At 51.8% G+C, this 23,410-nt stretch overlaps 1 protein-coding gene across 1 annotated transcript; it reads left to right on the forward strand.

The window, feature by feature from the left end:
- Window positions 1-879: 879 nt before the first annotated feature.
- Window positions 880-12,222, forward strand: ARRDC5 (arrestin domain containing 5). Its single transcript, XM_044254488.1, has 3 exons — window positions 880-1,200; window positions 2,885-3,090; window positions 11,652-12,222. The coding sequence occupies exons 1-3, from the start codon at window positions 948-950 to the stop codon at window positions 12,177-12,179; spliced, it is 987 nt and encodes a 328-aa protein (XP_044110423.1). The 5' UTR covers window positions 880-947; the 3' UTR covers window positions 12,180-12,222.
- The last annotated feature ends 11,188 nt before the right edge of the window (window positions 12,223-23,410 follow it).

The following is a 23,410-nucleotide window of genomic DNA, read 5'->3' on the forward strand; positions in this document are numbered from 1 at the left end:
TTGTGGAGATTTGTTTTAGATGTCCTAGGGAACAAATAGAGTCCAAAATACAAAGTCCGGAATTTGTTAACTTCCTGCAACTTCAGAACTCCGTCTGTATGCTACTGAGTGTCTTTCTGCACCCACAGTCATCAGCCGCATATAGAACACATCTCAGGGACGGGCAGGTGTCAAGCAGGCCTCCCTGAGTCTGTGAGGCAGATGAGATCTTTCTCATTGAGTACAAGCCTGGAGTCAAGCAGACGTTGGTAGGCACAAAGCCTACAGAGACCAAGTCCCACCCTGCAGGGTCTTCCCATTCGATGGGGGAGACCAGGTGTAAAGAGAAATGTCAAATGTGTAAGGAGATGGTGTTCATGTTTAGATGCAACTAAGCATTCAGCCAGGACACACCAGATTTCACGTCCTGGCCATATCTATATATATATATTTTTTCCTAACAGGAACTGGTTGGTATAGAGAATGACCCATTAAAGTGACAGTGATTGTGTATGAGCTTAACCAGTCTATGAACCCTGAGAAGTGCACATACCACATTCAGGGGCCATCTGCAGAGCAGAGAAGACTTGGGGCCCATCTCTAAGCAGATGTCCTAAGGAGCATCCTCCCCACCCCCACCCAGGCCTCTAACCTCCGAGCATGACGACAGGTGCTCCCTATGGGACAGAAATGCTAGGGTCTTGCGGTTGGTTTGGCTTATGTATCTGTTATTTCTTAGGAAAAAGGGGTCAGGTTGTCATCTCATACACCAGTGAGGACTTTGGAATTCCCAAGCTGTCCCACCCCTGCACAACAGCCTCGTCTCCCCTCCCAGCCCCTAGGGAGACCCTTCCCAGAACCCTGGCTGGATGATGTCACAGACAGGTGACCTCACTGCGGCAAAGGAACCGGGAATCTCAGTGGCATGGGGGAGGAGGGAGGATGTGTCCCCACCACCCCAACCCCCCATGTCTGTGGTGAAGTCGATCGAATTAGTGTTGCCCAAGGATGCCATCTACTTGGCCGGCTCCAGCATCAAAGGGCAGGTGGTTCTAATTCTGAACAGCACCCTGGTGGACCCTATTGTGAAGGTCGAGCTCGTGGGAAGGGGCTATGTGGAGTGGAATGAAGAAATCGGGGCATCACGTGATTATAGCAGAGATGTTATTTGCAACAACAAGGCCGACTATGTGCACAAGATGAAGACATTCCCAGTAGAGGGTAAGGACGAAGCCAGCAGCCACCTCTAGCCATAATAGGAACCTGGGTCTGGAAGGTAACCATGTCTGCTAGGGGATCAGCAAAGCCCCAGGGATACCAGAAATGGGCAGAGGCTGGGTCCCTCCCAAGGAGGGACGCTGTGTATAACAATGACCATCAGATACACATTAACACGAAAATAACAAGACAGGAGGAGCTGATCAGAACCCAGATATTCAAACTGAACTCACAAAGTCATTTCCCTGCGGGGACAAAATGTTAGCCTTAGCCCAATGACCACTTGAAGAGGCCAAAAACAAAAACAAAAAAAACGAATCCGTCTTGTTATTTGACAAATCTCCCTCTGACAGTGAAATATACAAGGAGACAAAATCATCAGTCCTACGGTCCCAGGGAACGCGTGAGGAGGCAGGGAAGACATTCTAGGGAGAGAAGAACCAGTTCCCAACTCCAGCGGGTTCAGATCCACAGTCTAGACAGACCCCAGGGAGGCTGAGCTGCCCGGGAGCCACACGTCCGTCCCTGAGTATGTACATGGGAGTGTTCCCATGTGTTCCACAGGTCTCAGCCCACGCCTGGCTGAACAAAGTTTAATTTTAGACTTTTATAATTTTTAGATTGGGAGGTCATGGAGAGGCCTCTTCACAGATGAACTATGGAGCTCAGAGCTGAGCGTGCAGATAATCTAGGGGAAGAATCGCAACCCGCTGGCCCTTACTGCTCAGCAACAGCCTCTCTGTGTCCCGCTAGCCCTTCCGGAACATGGGAACCGGAAAAAGGGGCTGCCCCATGAGATTGCTTTGAGGAGTTAGTGATTTAATGGTATATAAAGGGCCTAGACTAGTGTGGGGCATACAGTAAGTGCTTCGTAAGTGTTCGTTTTCTCAACCCACCCAGACACCCCCAACATCACCACCCCTTCCCATGGCTGGGCATTTCCCCTCAAAAGCATAACCCCGAGCCTCCGATGGATTCACTCATTTATTTCGCATTACTGATCGCCTTCCGCACACGGCACTGGGCCAGAGGCTCCGGGTGGGGCCATGGACGGAACAAACCAGGTCCCCAGAGTCATCGGGATTGCCACCCAGTGGCCAAGACACAAGAAAGAGAGGCTTTGGGACGAATGAAAGACACAGTAAATAAAATAGGGGAGGCTGCAGAAATGGGGGCCGGGTGAGTTTCTCCCTGGTCCTCTGTTGCCTCTCAAGCAATGTTAAGTGCCTACTGTATGCAGGGCACTGAGGGCCAAGCTCAGGGAAGGCAGGGAGCTGAACTGGCCCCGCCCACTCTGGTAAATAAAGCGTAAAACCTACAGTAGGGGCCTAAGGTGGGTTTGCTAAACCAATGCGAGACTAAGGGCTGGACCTCCAGTTTCTCAGACCCAGAGTAAGGGTGAGCACATCCCTATGGTAGTTTGCGTAATTTGGGGTGACCACCCCAGCCACCTCACCCACCAGGTGTCCCCCCACCTCCAGCCCAGCTGAGGCCTAGACCTAATATTTGTGGACCGTGCAGATCCCTAAAAGCACAGAACTCAGCCTAGCTCGGGGACAGGTAGGCCAGACGAAGAACAAACCCTCTGCCAAAACAACAAATAAAGAAAGGGCGGCTGGGGGGGGGTGCGGGGAGAAGGAAAAAGATTCTAGAACCTTCTGATGGCGTCGGTGTGTTTTGCTTTCAGATAATTGGTTAAGTGCAGGCAGCCACACCTTTGAATTCCATTTCAGCTTACCTCCCAGGCTTCCTTCTACCTTCACCAGCAAAATCGGCCATGTCTTCTACTTCATGCAAGCCTCCTGCGTGGGCCGGGAACACATTCTGGCGAAGAAGAGGATGTACTTGTTGGTTCAAGGGACTTCGGACTTCCATAAAGAAAACCCATTGCAGGTAGCGATGGGGGAGGGGTGGCGGTGCGGCTCGTCCTCCAAGCTCACCCAAGGCAGGTGGGAAGGCAAGCAACAGAGATGGCCCCTATCGGGAAGAAGGAAAGTTGCTGATGGCTTTCTGTGGGGCCCAGTGAGTTCACAAAAGGTGAATCCGAAACCAGGGTAGAAACTAAGGCAGCGGGCGGCGGGGGTGGGTGGTGCGGGTGGCTGTCACCCAGGATAATCTTGCCTCCCCTGGGAGGACAGGATGGTATGGGTCTGGGGACATCTACAGTTGACAGGTCTGGGGAGGGGGGCTACTGGCCATGGAGGGAGTAGGGGCTCAGGTGCTGCTCGATACCCCACAGAGAATGACCAGACCCCTCTGCAAATGACGTTGACTCTCTGTGCCTCCATCTCCACATCTGTAAAATGGGCAGAGACAGTGCCTGGCTTGCAGAACGTCCCACAGTGCCTGGCACAGGTTGAGGGATGGGCCCCAAGAACCTTGTCAAGCCTCCAACACCAGTATTACATAGGTCACGGGATCATCTCTAGCCCGGCCAACAACCTGGGATGGTCCTGGAGGGTCCCAGGAAGGGTAGATGCTTGGAGGGGTGGAACAGCCCCGGGAGGACCAGACCTGAGCTCAAGGCCCCCTTGACCACCTGCTCTCTCTGTTACCCTGAGCAGACTATGGCCCCTCTCTGGCCTTCCCTTCAGAGCTAATCTACAGGGCGGGGGGGCAGGGGGGCGGGGCACAAGGCAGAAGCTGGGGTGAAATGTTGGGGTTGGGTGAGACTCAGCCTGAGATCTGGCCAACAGATACTTCATTAGCTAGAGGGCCTTGGGGAATTCATAACACCTCCCAGAGCCTTGACTGTCCTGATTTGTACAATGGGGAGAATCATTCTTCCCTTGATGGGTACCCATGAAGACTGCAAAGTGCTCAGCATGGTGTCTGCACCCCCAGGAGATGCCCTGTAAACGGGAAGATCTAGAATCAAGATCATAGCAGCAAAGGGAGTTATCACAGATAAGTTTTGAGGATATGAAAATAGCGTTTTTCAACTACTCAATACTGTCTTTAACCGACTGGAGGAGGTGACATTTTAGCAGAGAACTGAAAGAGGAGAAGGGGGAAACCATGGGGATATCTGGGGTAGAGGGTTCCAGGCAGAGCAAACAGCCCATGCAAAGGCCCAGTGGCAGGACTGTGCCTGGCATGTTGGGGGCCACATAGCTGGAACAGAGTGAAGGAGGGGGTGAGAGGGAAGAAGGTAAGAGCAGGGAGGGAACAAGAGGCCTCGGGAAGGCTTAGACTTTCATCCTGAAGCAGGTGAGAGAACTGGTGGACAAGGGGGTCATCACTGGATTCCCTCTGGCTGCTTTGGGGAGGATAAACAACGGGGGCCAGGGGGAAGGCAGGAGCTGGGCCCAGGGCAGGGATTACCACTCTGGTGCAGTGAGCCATGATGGAGCTCAACCTGGTAGAGGAGGTCGTTTTTTTCTTTTTTTAAGATTTTAAAAAATTATTTGAGAGAGAGAGAGCGTGCGTGCGAGCTCAGGGAAGAGCAGAGAGGGAGAGGGAGTCTGAAGCCGACTCCGCGCTGAGACCAGAGCCCAGTGTGGGGCTCAATTCCACAAACGCCTGATTGTGACCTGAGCTGAAACCAAGAGTTGGATGCTTAATGGGCCGAGCCACCCAGGTACCCCTGCATAGAGACAGAGCCTTGACCCCCAACTGTCTGTCCTCGGAGCAGCCAGAGGCAGTCAGGTGATGACCTTCCTCTTCCCCCACAGCCCTCCCGGTCTCCCATTTCATTCAGGGTAAAGACCAAAGTACCCCCTGCCTGCCCACAGGCCCTGCCTGACCTGCCCCTTCCCCTTCGCTTTCTTGGCTCCCGCCAAACAGGCCTCCTTGCTGTCCTTCCAATATGTTGGCCTGGCCCTGCCCCAGGGCCTTTGCACAGGCTGTGCCTGCCACCTGGAACACTCTAACATGACCTTCCCATCCTTCCCCCCTCAACTTTCAGATCTTTGTTCAGAAGCCATGTCGACACTCACCTGGCTGAGTCAACTCTCACAAACCCAACAGAGGGCAATTTAGCGGTATCTATTCCAATTAAAATGAACGTGCACTTTGCCCCAGCCATATTCCTTCTAGAAATTTCTCCTACTGGTATTCTTTCACTTGTGACATGACCTCTCACGGCAATGTTTTCGTGGCAAGAAATTGGAATCAGCCTAAATGCTCACTGCCACGGGAGTGAAAGTAGCAAAGGAATATTCTATTGCTAAGTTAGAGAGAGAGAGAGAGAGAGAGAGAAACAGAAACAGAACTAGGCAGCTCTTGGCATCAGGGCCTCTAAGTCGTGGGCTTGAGTGAGCACAGCAAAGCTCAGAACACAGTGTCTAGCCTGCAAGTGAGAAATGTACTTCCTTGCAGGTGTAACAAACGTCTCCGGAAAGAGATCAGAGAAACTAGCAACAGACACTTGCCCCCCTGGGAGGGGAGCCCGGAGCCAGGAGAAGCAAACATTTTCCCCTTCCACTTGTTTTTAAAAGCTTTATTGAGCTATAATTCACATATTTTTTTGAAAGATTTTATTTATTTATTTGACAGAGACACAGTGAGAGAGGGAGCACAAGCAGGGGAAGTGGGAGCGGGAGAAGCAAGCTTCCTGCTGAGCAGGGAGCCCGGTGGGATCATGACCCGAGCGGAAGGCAGAGGCTTTAACCCACTGAGCCACCCCGGGGCCCCTAGAATTCACATATCTTATAATCTCCTCATTGAAAGTGCACAATCGTATGACTTCTCGCATGTTCACAGAGTTGTGCGGCCACCACTCTATTTGAGAACACTGCCGTCACCCCAGAGGGAAGCTTGCATCCCTGGGCTGTCACCCCTGCAAACTCCTCACACCCCTCCCCCAGCCCTGGCCACTGCTAATGCCTTTCCTCCCTCCCCAGATTTGCCTGTTCCCGCCATTTCAGGGAAATGGAATCGTATCATAGGGAGGCTTTCTGCGTCTGGCTGATTCCACTCACGAGCGTATTGTCCGTGTCTCATCCCTTTTAACTGCCCAGTAACATTCCGTCTTGCAGGTGGACCGCATTTTGCGTGCACATTTGTGCACGATGGGTACTTGGATTGCTTGCACTTCCTGGCTAGTTTCGTGGATGTATCTTCTTGTTTCTCTTGGCTGGATACCTGGAGAGGAGTTGCTGGGCCAGATGGCCACTCCCTTGAGCCTTTGAGGCACCCCCCAGCCTGTTTTCCACTGTGTCTGGACTGCTTTTGCGTTCCCGCCAGCCCTGCACGGGGCACCTCATTTCCCTACCTCCTCTCCACTCTCTGTATCTTTAGAATCTTTTTTTTTTTTTTAAAGATTTTATTTATTTATTTGACAGAGAGAAATCACAAGTAGATGGAGAGGCAGGCAGAGAGAGAGGGAAGCAGGCTCCCTGCTGAGCAGAGAGCCCGATGCGGGACTCGATCCCAGGACCCTGAGATCATGACCTGAGCTGAAGGCAGTGGCTTAACCCACTGAGCCACCCAGGCGCCCTTGTATCTTTAGAATCTTGAAGGACAAGACTGTGTTGCCTTTTCCTAAAGTCAGCACCCTTTGGGAAAGGAGCTTGTCCCAGAGACATTTCCTAACCATTGGCTCCAAGTGAGCCCCCACCGCACCTCTCCTTAGTTCATACCCTCGGTTTGCCTCTGGCCACAGCTTCATCACTGTCCCTTATCAGAAATGACCTGGTTCATTTTCAGGAGCTGATTGTCCCTCTCCCTCCCCCGTCCCTCCCACCAGGAGCAGGGACAGGGCTGGGTCTTAACTGCTATGGGTTTTCCTTGAACTTGGCACCAAGTTGATGCCAATAAGTACTGTTTGGATGAGTCCCCCCCACAAAGTTTCACATGTGCCAAAGGAATTCGGAGCTCCCAAACACTCCCCAGATCCAGGAAATCCAGTGTTGGGTGTGTTAACCCCCACAACATTATTGGGAATCAGGGTGCTTTGGCTACCCTGCCTGACCTAGCATGGGAGTCCCCACTGGGCCACTGTGGGAATGGCTGTGCCCCTCAAGTACAGGCAGAACTAGAGGCTTGGCCTTGAGTTAGGGCAGCAAGTTCCTCCATGCCCCCAGGGTCCTAACGCATGCAAGGAATTTTCGAATAAGACTGGAGGGATTTAGAGTCAAACTGCCTGCAGTTAGCCTCCTGGAGGAGAGGGAGGGAGGGAGGGGAAGACGGAGGAGGCAAGGGGGCCAGAGGCAAGGGGAGAGGTGAGGTCACCTGGGGTCAGGGGTCAGGCCCAGGTCTCCCAAGAGGAAGGGCATCTGATCTAGAGCAGTGTTTTTCCAAACCTCAGGTCACGACCCATTCATGGGTTGCAAAATCAATTTAGCAGGGTGCAAATATATTTGCAAAAAATGAAAGAATTCGCAAGACCAACCTAGAAAATATTAGAAACAAAGTCACTCTTGTGGGTTGCAAACATTGTGTGTGTGTGTGTGTGTGTGTGTTTAATAGAAGAAAAAAACAGAACAGAATAAAATACATAGAACAGGAAGCAAAGAAAATCTGCTTGGCAACTTACAATCAACTTCTTAAAAAGAAAGAATAGAACAAAATATAAATGTGGTGGGTTGCAACAGCTTTGTTTCTATAACATCAGTGTGTTGGACAGCATATAACAGTTGTGAAAAAGCAGAATAGAGAATTTATCAGAACAAGATTAATTTGGTGGGTTACAGCCAGCTAATGTTCGTAAAATGTTGGTTTTGTATAAAACAATAGAATAAAGAGAGTAGGCTAAAAATAACAGGAAAACGAATCCAGAGGGTTGCAATGAATATTTTCTTTTTTTTTAAGATAAGATTTATTTATTTGATAGAGATCACAGGTAGAGAGGAAGGCAGAGTGAGAGGGAGAAGCAGATTCCTCACTGAGCAGAGAGCCCAATGGGGGACTCAATCCCAGGACCCTGAGGTCATGACCTGAGCTGAAGGCAGAGGCTTAACCCACTGAGCCATCCAGGTGCCCCTGTTTTTTCTAAGATTTTATTTACTTATTTGATAGAGAGTATCTGACCCATACTATATGTGGCTTGCAAAGCCTAAAATACTTGTCATCAGTCATCCTTTAGAGAAAAAGTTCACCAGCTCAGGGCTAAGAGCAACTCTCATGGCAAGAGCAGGAAAAAAAAGCCTTCAGGATGCTCCTTCTAGCACTTTATGATATCAAGCACATAGAAACATACATGTAGCACATGGCACGTAAGTGTCCCTCTTGTCCGGGTGGGGGGTGCAGATGAGTGAATCGGTTATTTTGCAACACACTCAGTGGCCGTGGGAAAACCAAAGAACCAGAATGTCAGGCGCTAGTGTGAATGCATTTCAATGACAAAATGCTGAGCTAGAAAAGGGAACTTCTAGAAAACATGGACAGCTTGATATATTTTAAGTATTAATATATGTAAAACAGGGGCGCCTGGCTGGCTCCCTCAGCAGAGTATGGGACTCTTGATCTCAGGGTCGAGAATTCGAGCCTCGCGCTGGGCATGGAGCATACTTAAAAATTTTTTTTAATTATAAAAAAAATAGGGGCACCTTGGTGACTCAGTTGTTAACCGTCTACCTTCAGCGCAGGTCATGATCTCAGGGTCCTGGGATCGAGCCCCGCTTCGGGCTCCCTGCTCAGCGGGAAGCCTGCTTCTCCCTCTCCCACTCCCCCTGCTTGTGCTCCCACTCTTGCTGTTTCTCTCTGTCAAATAAATAAAATATTTTAAAATTTTTTTAAAAATATGTAAAACAGTACGGTATACTTGTACCACAAGCTCATGCATTCCTAAATAATATAAAAGTTCACATGAGAATGACAAAAGCGGGTCTGGCAAAGAAGGGGAGGGAGGGGAGCCTGGGTGGCTCAGTGGGTCAAATCCTCTACCTTCAGCTCAGGTCATGGTCCCAGGGTCCTGGGATTGAGCCCTGCATCGGGCTCTCTGCTTAGCAGGGAGCTTGCTTCCTCCCCTCTCTGCCTGCCTCTCTGCCTATTTGTGATCTCTGTCTGTCAAATAAATAAATAAAATCTTAAAAAAAAGGGGGGGGGAGGAAGGAGGCAAGGGGCAGAAGACCCAGAACCCCATGGATTTCAATGGAATCCATAATGTTTCCTTTCTTCCTAGAAGATACATTTGAGCTTGTTAATATTGTTCTTCTCTTCTCACTTTCTTCTTAAACAATACATCTTGCAACAGGTCCTTCCGTGTAGGTAGTAAGGGCACAACTATGTCGGCACAACAAAGCGATTGCTATAGAATCCAAGCTGTTGCCGTTTGCAGGCAGGGGTGGGGGCAGGGCACAGATGAGGGACTTTGGGAGGAAAACTGGCAAATCCCTACTTCTTGGACGGAAGTTACAAGAGTTGACTTTGTAATGACATAGTTACGGATTTGTTTCGTGGAGTTTTCCCAGTTAGGGGAAATAATGCTTAGGAGTGTTCTTAAATACCCACAGATGTGGGGCACCTGGGTGGTGTGGTTGGTTGAGCATCTGACTCTCGGTTTTGGCTCAAGTCATGATCTCAGGGTCGTGAGATCGAGCCCCACATGGGGTTCTGCGCTGGGCATGGTCTGAGAGTCTCTCTCTCTCTCCCCCTCTGACCCTCCCACTTGTACTCTCCCTCTCTCTCAAATAAATACATAAATCTTAAAAAAAAAAAAATCCAGGGGCGCCTGGGTGGCTCAGTGGGTTAAAGCCTCGCCTTCGGCTCGGGTCACGATTCGAGGATCCTGAGATCCAGCCCCACATCGGGCTCTCTGCTCAGCGGGGAGCCTGCTTCCTCCTCTCTCTCTGCCTGCCTCTCTGCCTACTTGTGATCTCTGTCAAATAAATAAAATCTTAAAAAAAAATCCAGATATGATAAACCCCCAGTTCAGGACAGAGAGCCAGGAAGAATGGGGGATGGCATGAGGGAGGGAACCACGGGGATTTCAACTAGATCTCTCGTTTTTATTTTAAATTGTGGCAAAATACGCATAACATAAAACCATCCTAACCATGAGGGTTGAGTACATTCACATGGTTGTACAACTCTGATATTTTATTTCTTTTTTTTTTTAAAGATTTTACTTATTTATTTGACAGAGATCACAAGTAGGCAGAGAGGCAGGCAGAGAGATGGGGGGAAGCAGGCTCCCCGCCAAGCAGAGAGCCCGATGCGGGTCTCAATCCCAAGACCCTGAGATCATGACCCAAGCTGAAGGCAGAGCTTATCCCACTGAGCCACCCAGGCGCCCCTGATAATTTATTTCTTAAACGAGCAGAGATCTGAAACAAATCGGGAGAATGTGTAAATGCCGATGAAGCGGGTCATAGGAACATGGCAGCTCTGGGCTGCTTAAAGACCCGCTGTGGTGTGGGGCAGCTGTGATGTACTGTTTCCCAGTTTCTCTGGTGAAAGTTCTCCCATTAGGGCCAGTTTCAAGCGACCAACTTAAGGTCACTAATGGGAAGTGGGAGGGGAGTTTGGGAAGTATTTTTCACACTGTTTTCTCTCTCTCTCTTTTGGTATGCTGAAAGGGAACACATGTGCGTGTGTGCGCGCGTGCACACACACACACACACACACTTGTAAAAAGTGTCGATTTCCTCTGCAAGAAGACACCGGAAGCCAGCAAAAGTGGAAAGTGATCATTCTAAGTCCCATTCCTCCAGTCTCCCACCACATCACATCAAATCCTTTAAAATATCACCCACAAATCAAAAATAAAAGGTCACCAAAGGCATTCATTAAATATGATGCACATGTGCCTTTACTTGCAAGCCAGCAGCTGACGAGCCGTCAGGACGGCGGCATTTTGAGGCGTTTATTGAAACACACGACGTACTTTCAACTCTATGGTTTTCCTTTCGTGATTCAGAGCCCGCGATATTTTCTCCTAAAGTCTGAACTGCCTGGGTAAGCCCCAAGGCTTGGGCTTAGATTGTGAGACATTTCCTGTCTTTTAGAAAACCAAGGCCCAGAGAAGTCAAGCTGCTTACACGAGGTCACACAGCAAGTGAGCAGGGGAGGTGGGGGTAAAGCCAGGGTCTTGTGGATTTCTTTTTCTTTTCTTTTTTTTTTATGATTTTATTTGTTTATCTGACAGACAGAGATCACAAGTAGATGGAGAGGCGGGCAGAGAGAGAGAGAGAGGGAAGCAGGCTCCCCGCTGAGCAGAGAGCCCGATGTGGGACTCGATCCCAGGACCCTGAGATCATGACCTGAGCCGAAGGCAGCGGCTTAACCCACTGAGCCACCCAGGTTCCCCTCTTGTGGATTTCTTAGGCTTAGTCTACAGATGAGGAAGTTGCTCATCAGAAAGGCAGAGGATATGGAATAAGGCACTCTGGGAGATCATGGCAGGGTCTTGCCTGCCAACTCCCCAGGGCTCCAGATCCTATCTTACTGCCCGTTACTTAGGAGAGTCTCCAAAGCGCAAGGTTGGCGGGAGCTCTGACGGAGGAGTGTCAGGCGGGCGAGCGGAGGGCTGCGATCCCTCACGGTTGTCTGTCCCCCCCTGCCCCTTGTAGAACCCTCTGCTGGTAGAGGCTGAGAAGAAGATCTCCTACAACTGCTGCAGCCAGGGCACCATCTGCCTACAAATCCAGATGGAAAAGAACACCTTCGTCCCAGGGCAGAGGGTCATCTTCACCACGGAGATCAACAACCAGACCGGCAAGTGCATCAAGACGGTCATCTTCGCCCTCTACGCCCATGTGCAATACGAGGGCTTCACCCCCAACGCAGAGCGGCGCTTGCGGGCGGAAAGCAGTGAGCTGCTCCGGCAGGAAGCCAACACGCAGATCACACCTTTCGACACCACCAAGATCGTCAGCACCTTCAACCTCCCGCAGGTGCTGTCCGTGAGCAGCAGCCTGCAGGACGGCGAGATCATGAGTACCCACTACGAGCTGGTCAGCACGGTCCACCTGCCCTGGTCCCTGACCAGTGTGAAGGCCAAGGTTCCCATCATCATCACCAGTGCCCCTGTGGACCCGGACAGCTGCCCACCGCTGGAGGGGCAGCTGTCACCCGAGAGCCAGGAGTGCCAGAATTAAGTGCCCAAACTTCTAAATATTAAAAGCTTTATCGGACTCTACAGGGAAGCCCTTTCTTTGTCTGGCACAGACGGTCTTTGGATGGGTCGGGTTGTGGTCAGCACGTGCCTGAGCCTCCCTACCCTGTGGTCACTTAGGCATCAGTGTCTCCTGGCCCAGACAGTTCACTGAATGCCGGGAGAAGGAGGAAACTGAAAAGGTCTTCCGGTAGCCCCCACCTCCGTTAGCGCTCCAGACCCACTTCCTTGCCGGGTCTTACAGTGCCTAGAACTTGGGGTCCCCAACTGGGGCAGTTCTGCCTTCCAGCTGCACTAGCAAAGGCTGGTGGTCCTGGTTCTCACCAGGGAGGGGGGACAGAGGCTGCTCCGGGTAGTGGGTGAGTGGGGGTCAGAGATGCCGCTCACTGTCCCGCATTGGCCAGGCTGGCCTCACCCCACAGAATGATCTAACCCCAAAGGTCCGTAGCGCCAAGGGGGACAAAACGTGCATTCATTATCTGGGGGGAAAGTTGAGTTCGATCCCTAGCTCACACTAGACACCAGAATAAATCCCCAGTGGATCAGGCGGCAGAAACCAGGGTAACCCCCTGGCATTTGTGAGTTCCCTCCTCTCTCCTCCCCACTTCATGTGTGTATTTATTTTTACTTTTAATTTTTTTAAAGAATTTATTTATTTGACAGAGAGAGATCACAAGTAGGCAGAGAGGCGGGTAGAGAGAGAGAGAGGAGGAAGCAGGCTCCCCACTGAGCAGAGAGCCCGATGCGGGACTCGATCCCAGGACCCTGAGATCATGCCCTGAGCCAAAGGCAAAGGCTTAACCCACTGAGTCACCCAGGAGCCCCTCATGTGTGTATTTAAATGTGTGCAGGATCCCAGGATATCCTCAGCTGGCCAGATGCTTACGGAATGCAGAGTCTCCTGGGCATCCTGGGAATCCCCTAACCTAGTGAGTCTCACCCAGAGGGATCCTGCCCCTCAGGGGACACTAGGCAACACCTGGGGACATTTGCGGTCATCAAACCGTGAGTGCTCCTGCTAGAGTGGGTGGGGTCAGGAATGCTGCTCAACATTCCAGAGTGGACAGGACAGTCCCCCCACAATTAAGAATGATCTGTCCCGGGGCGGGGGAGCCTGCTTCCCCTCTCTCTCTGCCTGCCTCTCTGCCTACTTGTGATCTCTCTCTGTCTATCAAATAAATGAATAAAAATCTTAAAAAAAAAAAAAAGAGAATGATCTGGCCCCAAACGTCGGCACTGTTGAAGGGATAAGACGCTGGGCAGGTGTTGCCAAGTACCAGGGCTGGGTGTGGGGGCCTCTTACTCAAGTCAGGGCAGCGGCCTCTTACACTCAGAGCCTCGCAGCTCTACCTGACCTCACTCAGGGTAGAAGCCAGAGTTCTCCCAACACAGGGCTTACACATCTGCCCATGTGTCAGCCCTGACCATCAGTCACCTGCACCTGACCTGGTCCCCTACAGTCTGCCCTCCCTGCAAATAAAAATCCGGGATGCCTTGTGACATTTGCATTTCAGAAGAACAATGCCATTTTAGCATAAGTATGTCCCATGCCTAATCTGGGATACACTGAAGCTTAAAAAAAATCACTCGCCGTTTATGTGGTACTCTAATTTCACCGGGTGTCCTGTATTTTGTCTGGCAATCCGATTCCTTAAGCAACCGGAAGGCGCTCAGCACACATCAGGCCACCTGGGTCCATCGCGTCCCCATGACACTCACCCCGGCCTACGAGGCTCCCCCTGGTCAGGAATGAAGGATGCGTCCCTGATGCCACCCATTCCTGTTCTTCTCCCACTTCTCAGATTTTTGGTGTCTGCTTTCTTCAAAGTCCTATCATCCATGCCTCCTCATTCAGGAAGCCTTCCCGCCGCCATACCCGATAAGCAACTCTCACCACCTCTACAGGTCCTGAAACGTGGATGACCTTCAAGGGTCATCTCTTGCAGATGATAGATCTAAATAATAACAGCAACAATGAGGACAATAACACCACAGCAAGGACGGGCTCCATTCACACCCCCATTTTCCTTCTTCCTCCTGGGCCCATGGCTGGACTACATTTCCCAGCATCCCTTGCAGTTAGGTGTGGCCATGTGATTGAGCTGACCAATGGCAGCAGAAGACGATTACGGCCCACAGCCATGTGACTGATCTGGCTAAGTGACTCAGGCCAGATCCATTAAAGACGGGTCACAGGAATCTCCTTCTCTCTTTCCCTTTTTGCCAGCTGCTTGGAGAGGAGCGTTTGAAGGGGAGCTGCCCAGGAAGCTTGATCTGCGCTTCAGTGTTGGAGAGATAAGCAATAAAACTTTATTGAATGAGAGACAGCTGCTGAAATTGACAATTTCTTCTTCTAACTCTTGGTCTACCCTAGGATTTCTCCAGTTCTGCACATTGACATTTGGGGTCACATAATTCCGTTTACGGGGGACAATCCTGCGCGAGGGAGTATGTTGAACAGCATCTCCTGCTTTTGCCCACTAGATGCCGGGAGCGTCCCCCAAGCTGTGACAACAGAGATGTCTCCAGATGCCACCAAGAATCCCTTGGGTGGGCAGAATCACCCTCAGCTGAGAGCCTCTAGTCTACTCTTATCATACAAGTGGCTACATGTGCGGAGGCCTTTGGACATTTCAGGGACGGGGACTCAGTGCGGCCACAGCGGAACCTGTCATCTCGTCTTCTCCCCACCCCTGCCCCACCTGCTCCGTCTTCATCTCCCCATGTCATGAAGACCCAATCTCCGCCTTTTATTCTCCCAAGTCCTGTTTGTTTGACTTCCTAAATACCTGCTCAACCTGTCCACTTCTCTCCATCTCCCCTGCCACCACCTGAACCCAGGCCACCATCAATGCTTACCTGGATGATGGCTGTAGCCCCCTCCCAGACACTGTGTTCTCTCACCCCTGCACCCTTACTCCAGCAGCCCGACAGGGAGGGAGGGAGAGAGAGAGAGAGAGAGCGATTACAGGCTTGACTGGGGCTGCAGAAGCCCCTCCCAAGAAGCCCCACCCACACTGGTGCCACCAGAGCTTCCTGGGTGTCCTTGCAACATGCCCGCTGGCTTCCTCGGCAGCAAGTGATCCACGATCGAGCAGGGAGGGCACCATGACTTTTATGACCCAGTCTCAGAGGTGTTGGACATCATCACTTCTGCTGTATTTGGTAAGAAACAAGTCACTCAGTGCCGCCCACACTCTGCCTTCTTAAAGGAGTGTCAAAACATTTGTGGATTGTTTTTGTTTTCTGCTTTTTGGGTTTTTTTGTCTTGTTTCATTCTCCGAGGAGAGAGCTTGATGCGGGGCTCGATCCCAGGACCCTGAGATCACGACCCGAGCAGAAGGCAGAAGCCTTAACCCACTGAGCCACCCAGGCACCCATCTTGTTTCATTCTTTACTTTAAGTAAGCTCCACGCCCAACGTGGGGCCCAAACTCACAACCTGGAGATCAAGAGTCATATGCTCTATGGACCCAAGCCAGACAGGTGCCCCTTGTGGATGTATTTTTTTTTTAAGATTTTATTTACTTATTTGAGAGAGAGAGAGAGAGCACAAGCAGAGGGAGTCGCAGGCAGAGGAAAAAGCGAGCTCCCTACTGAGCTAGGAGCCCGATTAGGGACTCAATCCCAGGACCCTGGGATCATGACGTGAGCCAAGGGTACACACTTGACCGACTGAGTTCCCCAAGCATCCCTCCACGGGTGTATCTTTTTTTTTTTTTTTAAAGATTTTATTTATTTATTTGTCAGAGACAGAGGGAGAGAAAGCGAACGAGCACAGGCAGACAAAGAGGCAGGCAGAGGCAGAGGGAGAAGCAGGCTCCCTGCCGAGCAAGGAGCCCGATGTGGGACTCGATCCCAGGACCCTGGGATCATGACCCGAGCTGAAGGCAGCTGCTTAACCAACTGAGCCACCCAGGCGTCCCTCCACGGGTGTATCTTGTAAAGCCACATTCCCTGACTGATTCCTTGACAACTCCCATTGGATTCACCTTTAATACCCTTCTAGACACTTTCCGCCATCACCACGCTGGTCCCACAGCTCCAGTGCCCACGCACGGATGGGCTAACAAACAAATGAGTCCATCCACGTGACGGAATATTACTCAGCCTTCGAAAGGAAGGAAATCCTGATACGCACTACAACACAAATGAACCTCCAGGATGTTAAGCTAGTGAAGGAGGCCAGTCTCCAAAGGACAATTCTCATCTACTTCTACTTCTAGGAGGTCCCTAGAGGCGTCCCAGCCACAGAAACAGAGAGTAGATGGTGGGCGCCAGGGATGGGGACAGGGGTGAGGAGTCAGTGTTTCGTGGGGACGAAGTCTCAGTTTTGCAAGAGGAGAATGTTCTGGAATCGGTTGATGGGGATAGTTGCACAAGCTTGTGAATGCACTTAATGTCACTGATTTGTGCACTTAAAAACGGCTAAGACAAATTAAGGTAAGCTTATGTATGTGTATTTTACCACCATGAAAACATTTTAATTATAGCAATGCCCAAGCCTTATACAGTGCTCTCTGTGCCCCAGGCACTGAGCTAAGCTGTGGGCTGCTTCATTTCATCCTCTCCATCATCCATGAGCCAGGGTGCGAATGCCCCGTTTCACAGATGAGGCAACAGAGGCTTGACATTTGGGGTCACATAATTCCGTTTATGGGGGACAATCCTGCGCGAGGGAGGACGTTGAACAGCATCTCCTGCTTTTACCCACTAGATGTCACACAGAAGCACAGGGGGTGCCCAGGCTTGCCAGGATGGGATCCCCTAACCACCTTTAGTAGTGTCTCTCTGAGGACCCCAGAGAATTATTTTTACTGCTTCAGCTAAGGGTGGAGGGACCCATCTCTGGAGACGCAGAGCTGAGGCACGTGAATGGCTGGCCTGAGCCCCCAGCATGTGCCCAAGCTGAGATGGGGACCCAGGGTGGCCTGAGCCTGTCCTTGGGTTTGTGGGTTTGAGTCCTGAGTATGTCCCCTCTCTGCTCCGGGTCCCCTTCCTGCAAAGCTTACAGAGTGTTATGGAATCAGCCAAGATTCAGGTACCCGAGAAGGGCCGGGGGTCTGAAATCTCGTCTGTAAAATTGCTGAATAATTATTCTACCTAAAATAATGTGATTAATGATAATAGCTGGTATTGTTATGAAATGTTAATTACTATTATTCACCTTGGCACAACTCTACACACAGGGCTGGGTCACTCTCTGTGGGGGTGTCCGGGGCACTGTGGGCATCGGGGGCTGGGCAGCATCCCCGGTCCAGCCCGCTCCGTGCCAGCCCCTGTCCACACCAGAGGGCTGAGGTCTATGTTGAGTTTGGGTAGCTGACGGTAACTGCTAATGAGATTCCCAGCTCTGTTATTTCTATGCTGTGTGACCTTGGGCAAGTCACTTGTGTCTCTGAGCCTTAGTAATCCCTAAAATTCTTCATTAGTCCCTCCTTCCCCAAGATGCTGGATTACACAGCCTGTGTCTATAAATGTATCACCCAAAGTAAGCGCTTTACTCCACGGCACTGCTGTTGCTACAGCTGAGGGCTTCTGGAAGATTCTGTCTCACCATAGCGGGCCTCTACCCTCCCCACCAGCCGGGTGGGGTGCCTCCCCTCTGGGCCCCAGATTCAGGAGGCCACACAGGACGGGCGTTGGGAACACTTCCTGTGCGGTGGCCTGTGGTGCCCACTGGGACAGGTGGGCCAACGGGAGAACACAGCTGGGACCACCCCACTTCCTGCCCTGGGGGGGCGGGGCACTGCTCACGTTCCTACGTCCTCCCACCCCCCCAAAATAACACCTCCCCTCCAGGAATCAAAGCCACCGCACCAGCTGCAGCCTCCAGCTCAGGGGACATAGGACAGGCGGGGCCCAGCATCTGCCACCAGGGCACCCGCCCCCGCTGGGAATGTCCTCCCCCCTGCTGTTGCCACCTCCGGCATTCCAATCCCGAGGGGGTGACCTGCTCCCCCCCAGGGGCCAGGACACTTGAGCTCTGAGCAGCCAGGGCAGCTGGGGGGAGGGCGCTCCTTTGCCCCCCTGGGGGACAGGGGACACCCTCCAGGGCCAGACCCCCGACCCAGGGTGCCTTCAATCCTCACCTCAAGGGATTGTTTGAGGGGGAAGGGGCTGGTTGCCAGGGCAACAGCCCCCCACCTCTGCCTGGGAACAAAGGGGCAGCCAGGAGAGCCAAGAACAGCGTGTTCTTTCCCCGCCAACGTGACTGGCACATCCTGGCAGCTGGCGCTTGGAGGGCCATTCCCCAAGCTGCTGGGCCCGGCCGCCCCGGACAAGGCCACTCAGTGTGGGAGCGGTCAGGGAGCGGCTGTCGCGCTGAGGGATCTAGTTCCCGGTCAACAACCCCCAGGCCTCTGTCCTTCCGGTACATTCTAACGAGGAAGTCAGCCTGCTCTGCCCGCACGACTTCACAGAAAGGGCCTCAGATGTCTGGCTCGGAAATGGACGGGCCACCGGAGCTGGGGGGGATGGGGGCGACCGAGGGCGCGCGAAGCCCTCCCGGCTGCCGGACGTTCTGGGGCGAGGGGTGCCCGGTGGGACCTGCCTGGCCTGGGAGGGGCTGGCCCAGGGACAGACAGTGGGTCTCAGAGCAGCTCCCCTCCCCCAAGCCCATACCTCCCGTGCAGGGGACAGCGGGCAGCTGGCGCCACGAGGGCGGGGAGGGAGGGCGGGGACAGGCCAGGGCCTGCATGTTAAAAGAACCCCAGTTTCCCGCCGCGTGAGCTGGCCGAAGGAGACAAAACCTTGCCTTTTGGCCATCCGACCACCGTTGGTCAGATTGTCCAGCCACTGGCTAGAAGTGCCTCAGGTAAACAGACAAGTAAATAAATATTTCTTAGCATAAGTATGTCCCAACTATTGTAAGGGAGATACTTACGCTAAAAACTATTCATTACGTATCCGGAATTCACACTGAACTGGATATCCTATATTTTTATTTGGTAAATTTGCAACCCCAGGCCGTGGGCTCTCAGAGAGGAAAAATTAAGCCCACTGATGTCCTCCTGCACTTGTGTCCTCTACTGGTCCTAGCCGGGGGATGGCCCAGGTGTCCTTCCCCTTCCTGGGTCCCTCACCAGAGGCCCAAGTCAGCTTCACCTTCTGACGAGTGGCCTGTCCACTCCCTGCTGTGGTCTCTCCTATCCACCGCCCCCCGACACACACACACACTCCTGCAGGCCTGGTCATGGGCCATCAGCTCCTGCCTGCCCTGCCCTCACCCTTGCCTTTCTCTGAAGTCTCCACCCCCCTTCCCCAGAGACCTAAACAGGGCCTCCCTGCTTGGAATCCAATACTTGCTCCTCACTGCTCCCACAATAAAGGCCCAAAGCCTCTGCCTGACATTCGAAGCCCCTTCCCCAAGGGGCTCCCAGCAACCCCTACTCCCGGTTCCCAGCCCCCTCTCCCAGAAGGAGCCATGGCTCCCCAAAAGCTTCCTTGGTATATAGACCGTTGCCCTACCTGAGTCAGGTGCCCCCCTCCACAGCTCTTGGGCCACCCACCTCCCTTGGGGTACAAGCCCAAGTCCTCCCCTAGCCCACCTGCCTTGTCTCCTTCCTGTCTCCCCCTGGATCACTCTGCTCTGGCCACTAGGGCCTTTGCTGTTCTTCCAAGACATCAGTCACAGTGCTGCCCCGGGGCCTTTGCACAGGCTATCCTGTTGCTTGGAGCACATCTCCTCCAGAGAGCCTTTTTCTCTGTTTCACTGCTGTATTCAGTGGACCACACCAGAGGTATTTAATAAATACTTCCTGAATGAATGATTCATCATGGTGCCTGGAATGTTCCCCCATTTCCCCCCTCTTCTTCCATCTTTCTATGACTTCCACCTTTTCTTTAAGACCTACCTGAGGCAGGTGGGCTCATTTTCTTCTTCCTGATTTCCTTTATCCATAGGGCTGCCCAAAACATCTTTCCAGTGCTCCAACCTGCCCTTGCTAACCCTGCTTCAGAACCTCCTGTGGCTTCCTAATGTCTTCAGGGCTCCTGTCAGCCTGACCCTTGCCAAACTGTCCTATCTTGTCTCTCCCCTGACACCCCCCTCTTGCCACATTCTACGCCCCAGCCTTGCTGTGCACGTGCACTCTCTGTTCCCCCTGCCCCAGAATACCTCCCCAGTACCTTCACCGGCCTGACGCTCAGCACAGACATTACTTCCTCCTAGAAGCTTCCCAACACCACCCACAACCCGGGCCCACTTCTCCTCTGGGCCCCCTGTGCACCTGCAGCCCCCATCACAGTCCTGATCCCCTCTGTTTCATGCACTTGACCTCCAGAGCCAACTCATTCATCAGACACAGGAGACCCGGGGCCCATGACACTTTTAAGGGCCCATGGAAGGGGTTTGTTTTTAATTTAGCTTAAAATCAGAAGAAAATAAGGACTAGAATACCACTGCAGTCATAAAAGATCATTCGCAGAATTTTTTCATGGGGGGAGGGACCCACAATGGCAAAAGGGCTTTAGGGCGGTGAATTTTTTTCTTTTTTTAAGATTTTACTGATTTATTTTAGAGAGAGCAGGTGAGTGAGAGAACGCAAGTCAGGGGAGGGGGAATGGCGGAGGAAAAGAGAGAAGCAGACTCCCCACTGAGCAGGGAGCCCCAAGTGAGTCTCCAGCCCAGGACTCCAGGTTCATGACCCAAGCTGAAGGCAACAGCTTAACTGACTGAGCCACCCAGGCACCCCAGGGCTATAAAAGTTTTAACACAGTCCTGCTGGTCCCATACATGTCTCCCCATTGGATTATGAGAGCCTTGAAGGTGGAAGTGGGGGTTGAATTCTCAGGGCTGCCCAGCATGGACCTGGTAGACAGCAGGCACTTAATAATTGTTGGATGAATGACTGCATATCCAGTTGGGTCCTCACAGCCACGCCTGGCCTGGCTCACAATATTAGGAGATACTTGATAAATGGATGGATGGTTGCAAGGAGGGCAGGGTCAGAGGGTAGATTGGGGGTGGGAGGGTGGACACCTGGGTCAGGAGACCAATCTGGGACCAGCAGCGCCACCTTGTGGCATAATGCTGGTCTGCCTCTCCTTCCCTTAGGTTCAATGGGAAAGAACAGGAGAGTTTTCAGAGCCCTTCCACTGGAAAGTGTGGAATGGAGGAGGAGGAAGAGAAAGGGGAGGTGGGAAGCAGGAGGGATGGAGGGGAAGGAGGAGAGAGGGAGGAGAGGCAGGGTGAGGAGTTGGAGGGTACACTGAGATCTCCAACAAACTCAGGCGGTCCCTTTCTGGCTGTGTTACCTGGGGAAAGTGAATCACATCGGTAAACCTCAGCGTCCTCATCCAAAAAATGGGGAAAATAAAAATGAGGTCTCTGAATAATGTAATGAAATAAATCAGAAAACGATATGTTTCTTACCTCCCACGCTGGGAATCATGGACAGGTGTTGGCCTTAAGGAGCCCAACAAGGCTGGGAGGTGATAGTTTTCCAGGGGACACAGCAAAGGCAGAAAAAGGGACTGGAGTTTGAAGGTAGAGTTGTCACAGTTAGCAAAAACAAAAATAAAAAGGATCCCCAGCTCAATTTGCATTTCAAGTCAACAAGGAATAATTTTGAACGTAAGTATATCCCAGATATCTCATGGGATATACTTATACCCACCAAATGTATTCCTTATTGACCCGAAATTCAAATTGAAATGGGAACCTCTGTTTAGTCTGGAAGAGTTATCCTTGGGGGAGACTGAGGAGGTAAGTTGGAAGATTTCCAGGAGGAGGTGGCAGTGCTGCGGAAAAGGAAGTGCTAAGGTCCCGTGGGGCGGTGCCCTTTCCTTCCCTTCCCCCACCACGTGCACATGCGCAGTGGCAAATGTCCTTGATTGCACTTACAGGGAACTGGAGGTGGGGGTTGAGTGCCACATTAGGAAAGATGGTGAGCATGGCTGTTCTCCTTTTGTTGAAAAGATGTTGGGCAAAATCACCAGGACTTTATTTTACTGATCAGAATTGCATTACATCTCCTTAACCAGGAATATTTCCGCCACGTTGCAGCACTGAAGGCCATTCAGAAGCTCAAGACTACCAGACAGTTCTCTCTCAGTGACTTTGGAGCTGTGTGATCTTGGACAACTCACTTAACATCTCTGAGCTCTATACATCCAAGAACTCACTCCACTCCAGCCACATCAACTTCCCGGCTGCATCTCCAACTTCCCAAATATAGCCTGCCTCTGGGCCTTTGAACGTGCTGTTTCCCCAGATCTCTAAGTGACTCCCTCCCCGCCTCCCTCACTTTTGCATTCAGATGCCAGTCTGGGAAGCCTCCCTTGACCGCCCCATTAAAAGTTACACCCCCCCCAAATCACACCCCACATTCTCCATGCCAGTGTTTTACTTTTCTCAGTGAGCTGACCCATGATGCGTTTCACTCATTTCTCTCCTTATGGTCTGACTCTGCCAATGGCAGTGAGCGCCACAAGGCTGGGATCTCTTTGACCCGCTGCTGTGTTCCCAGCACCTAGCACAGCAATAAAAATTGCTGAATGAATGAGGAGGAAAATGAATGCATGAGTAGGAAAAAAGGCCAGCAGCAAATAGGAAATTTTGAACTGTTGTAGCTGATTGCTTTAATCCTTTTGGTGCCTCAGACTCACCTGAGAATCTGAGTGGCTGCATGTGGCTGCTTGGATATGAATATTCAGGATGTGAATATTCAGTTTCTTGATGAGCAAAAGGCCCGTGGGCACCATACTGAGCGGTGTGTGTGTGGGGGGGTGTTCTGGAGCCTCCCCACCATGGCAGAAAGCTCGACTGTATGGTGCGACTGTAACCACTGTCCAAAAAATGCGCTCAGTCACAGACAGACACCAGCTTTTCTTCCATGTTCTTTCTGGAAGTTTCAGAGGCCCTGTCCCACCCCGCCCCACCTAATTTAGCAGAAGTGGCACACTGGTGGGTCCTGAACTGAATATGGCCCCGGTTGGGTTTTATTTGGTCCAGTGGTTTTCTAAAAAGCAGGGCACTTTCTTTAGTCTAGAATCCCAGTGGATATGGTAATCTCTGGGTGGGTCTTCCACAGGGCAACACTCTGCCATGCTGCCAACACTTTGGAGGAGGCATTTACTTCCTTTTGGCGCCCCCAGGGCGTCTGAGTTTGAGACTTCATTTTATAGACTCAGAGGATAAAGGATGGGGGGAGGGGTGGAATCCAAGCGGTTGCTGCTTCAGGAAGGGGTTGATCCAGGAGTCAGAGATCCA

The sequence above is a fragment of the Neovison vison genome, chromosome 6, assembly GCF_020171115.1.
Source record: "Neovison vison isolate M4711 chromosome 6, ASM_NN_V1, whole genome shotgun sequence".
Classification (NCBI taxonomy): Eukaryota; Metazoa; Chordata; class Mammalia; order Carnivora; family Mustelidae; genus Neogale; species Neogale vison.

Bases quoted from the DNA above. Each gene is read 5' to 3' on its own strand.
- ARRDC5 (XM_044254488.1), top strand. From the start codon at position 948: ATGTCTGTGGTGAAGTCGATCGAATTAGTGTTGCCCAAGGATGCCATC. The intron at 1,201-2,884 runs GTAAGGACGAAG...TTTTGCTTTCAG, and splicing joins GAAGACATTCCCAGTAGAGG to ATAATTGGTTAAGTGCAGGC. The intron at 3,091-11,651 runs GTAGCGATGGGG...TGCCCCTTGTAG, and splicing joins ATAAAGAAAACCCATTGCAG to AACCCTCTGCTGGTAGAGGC.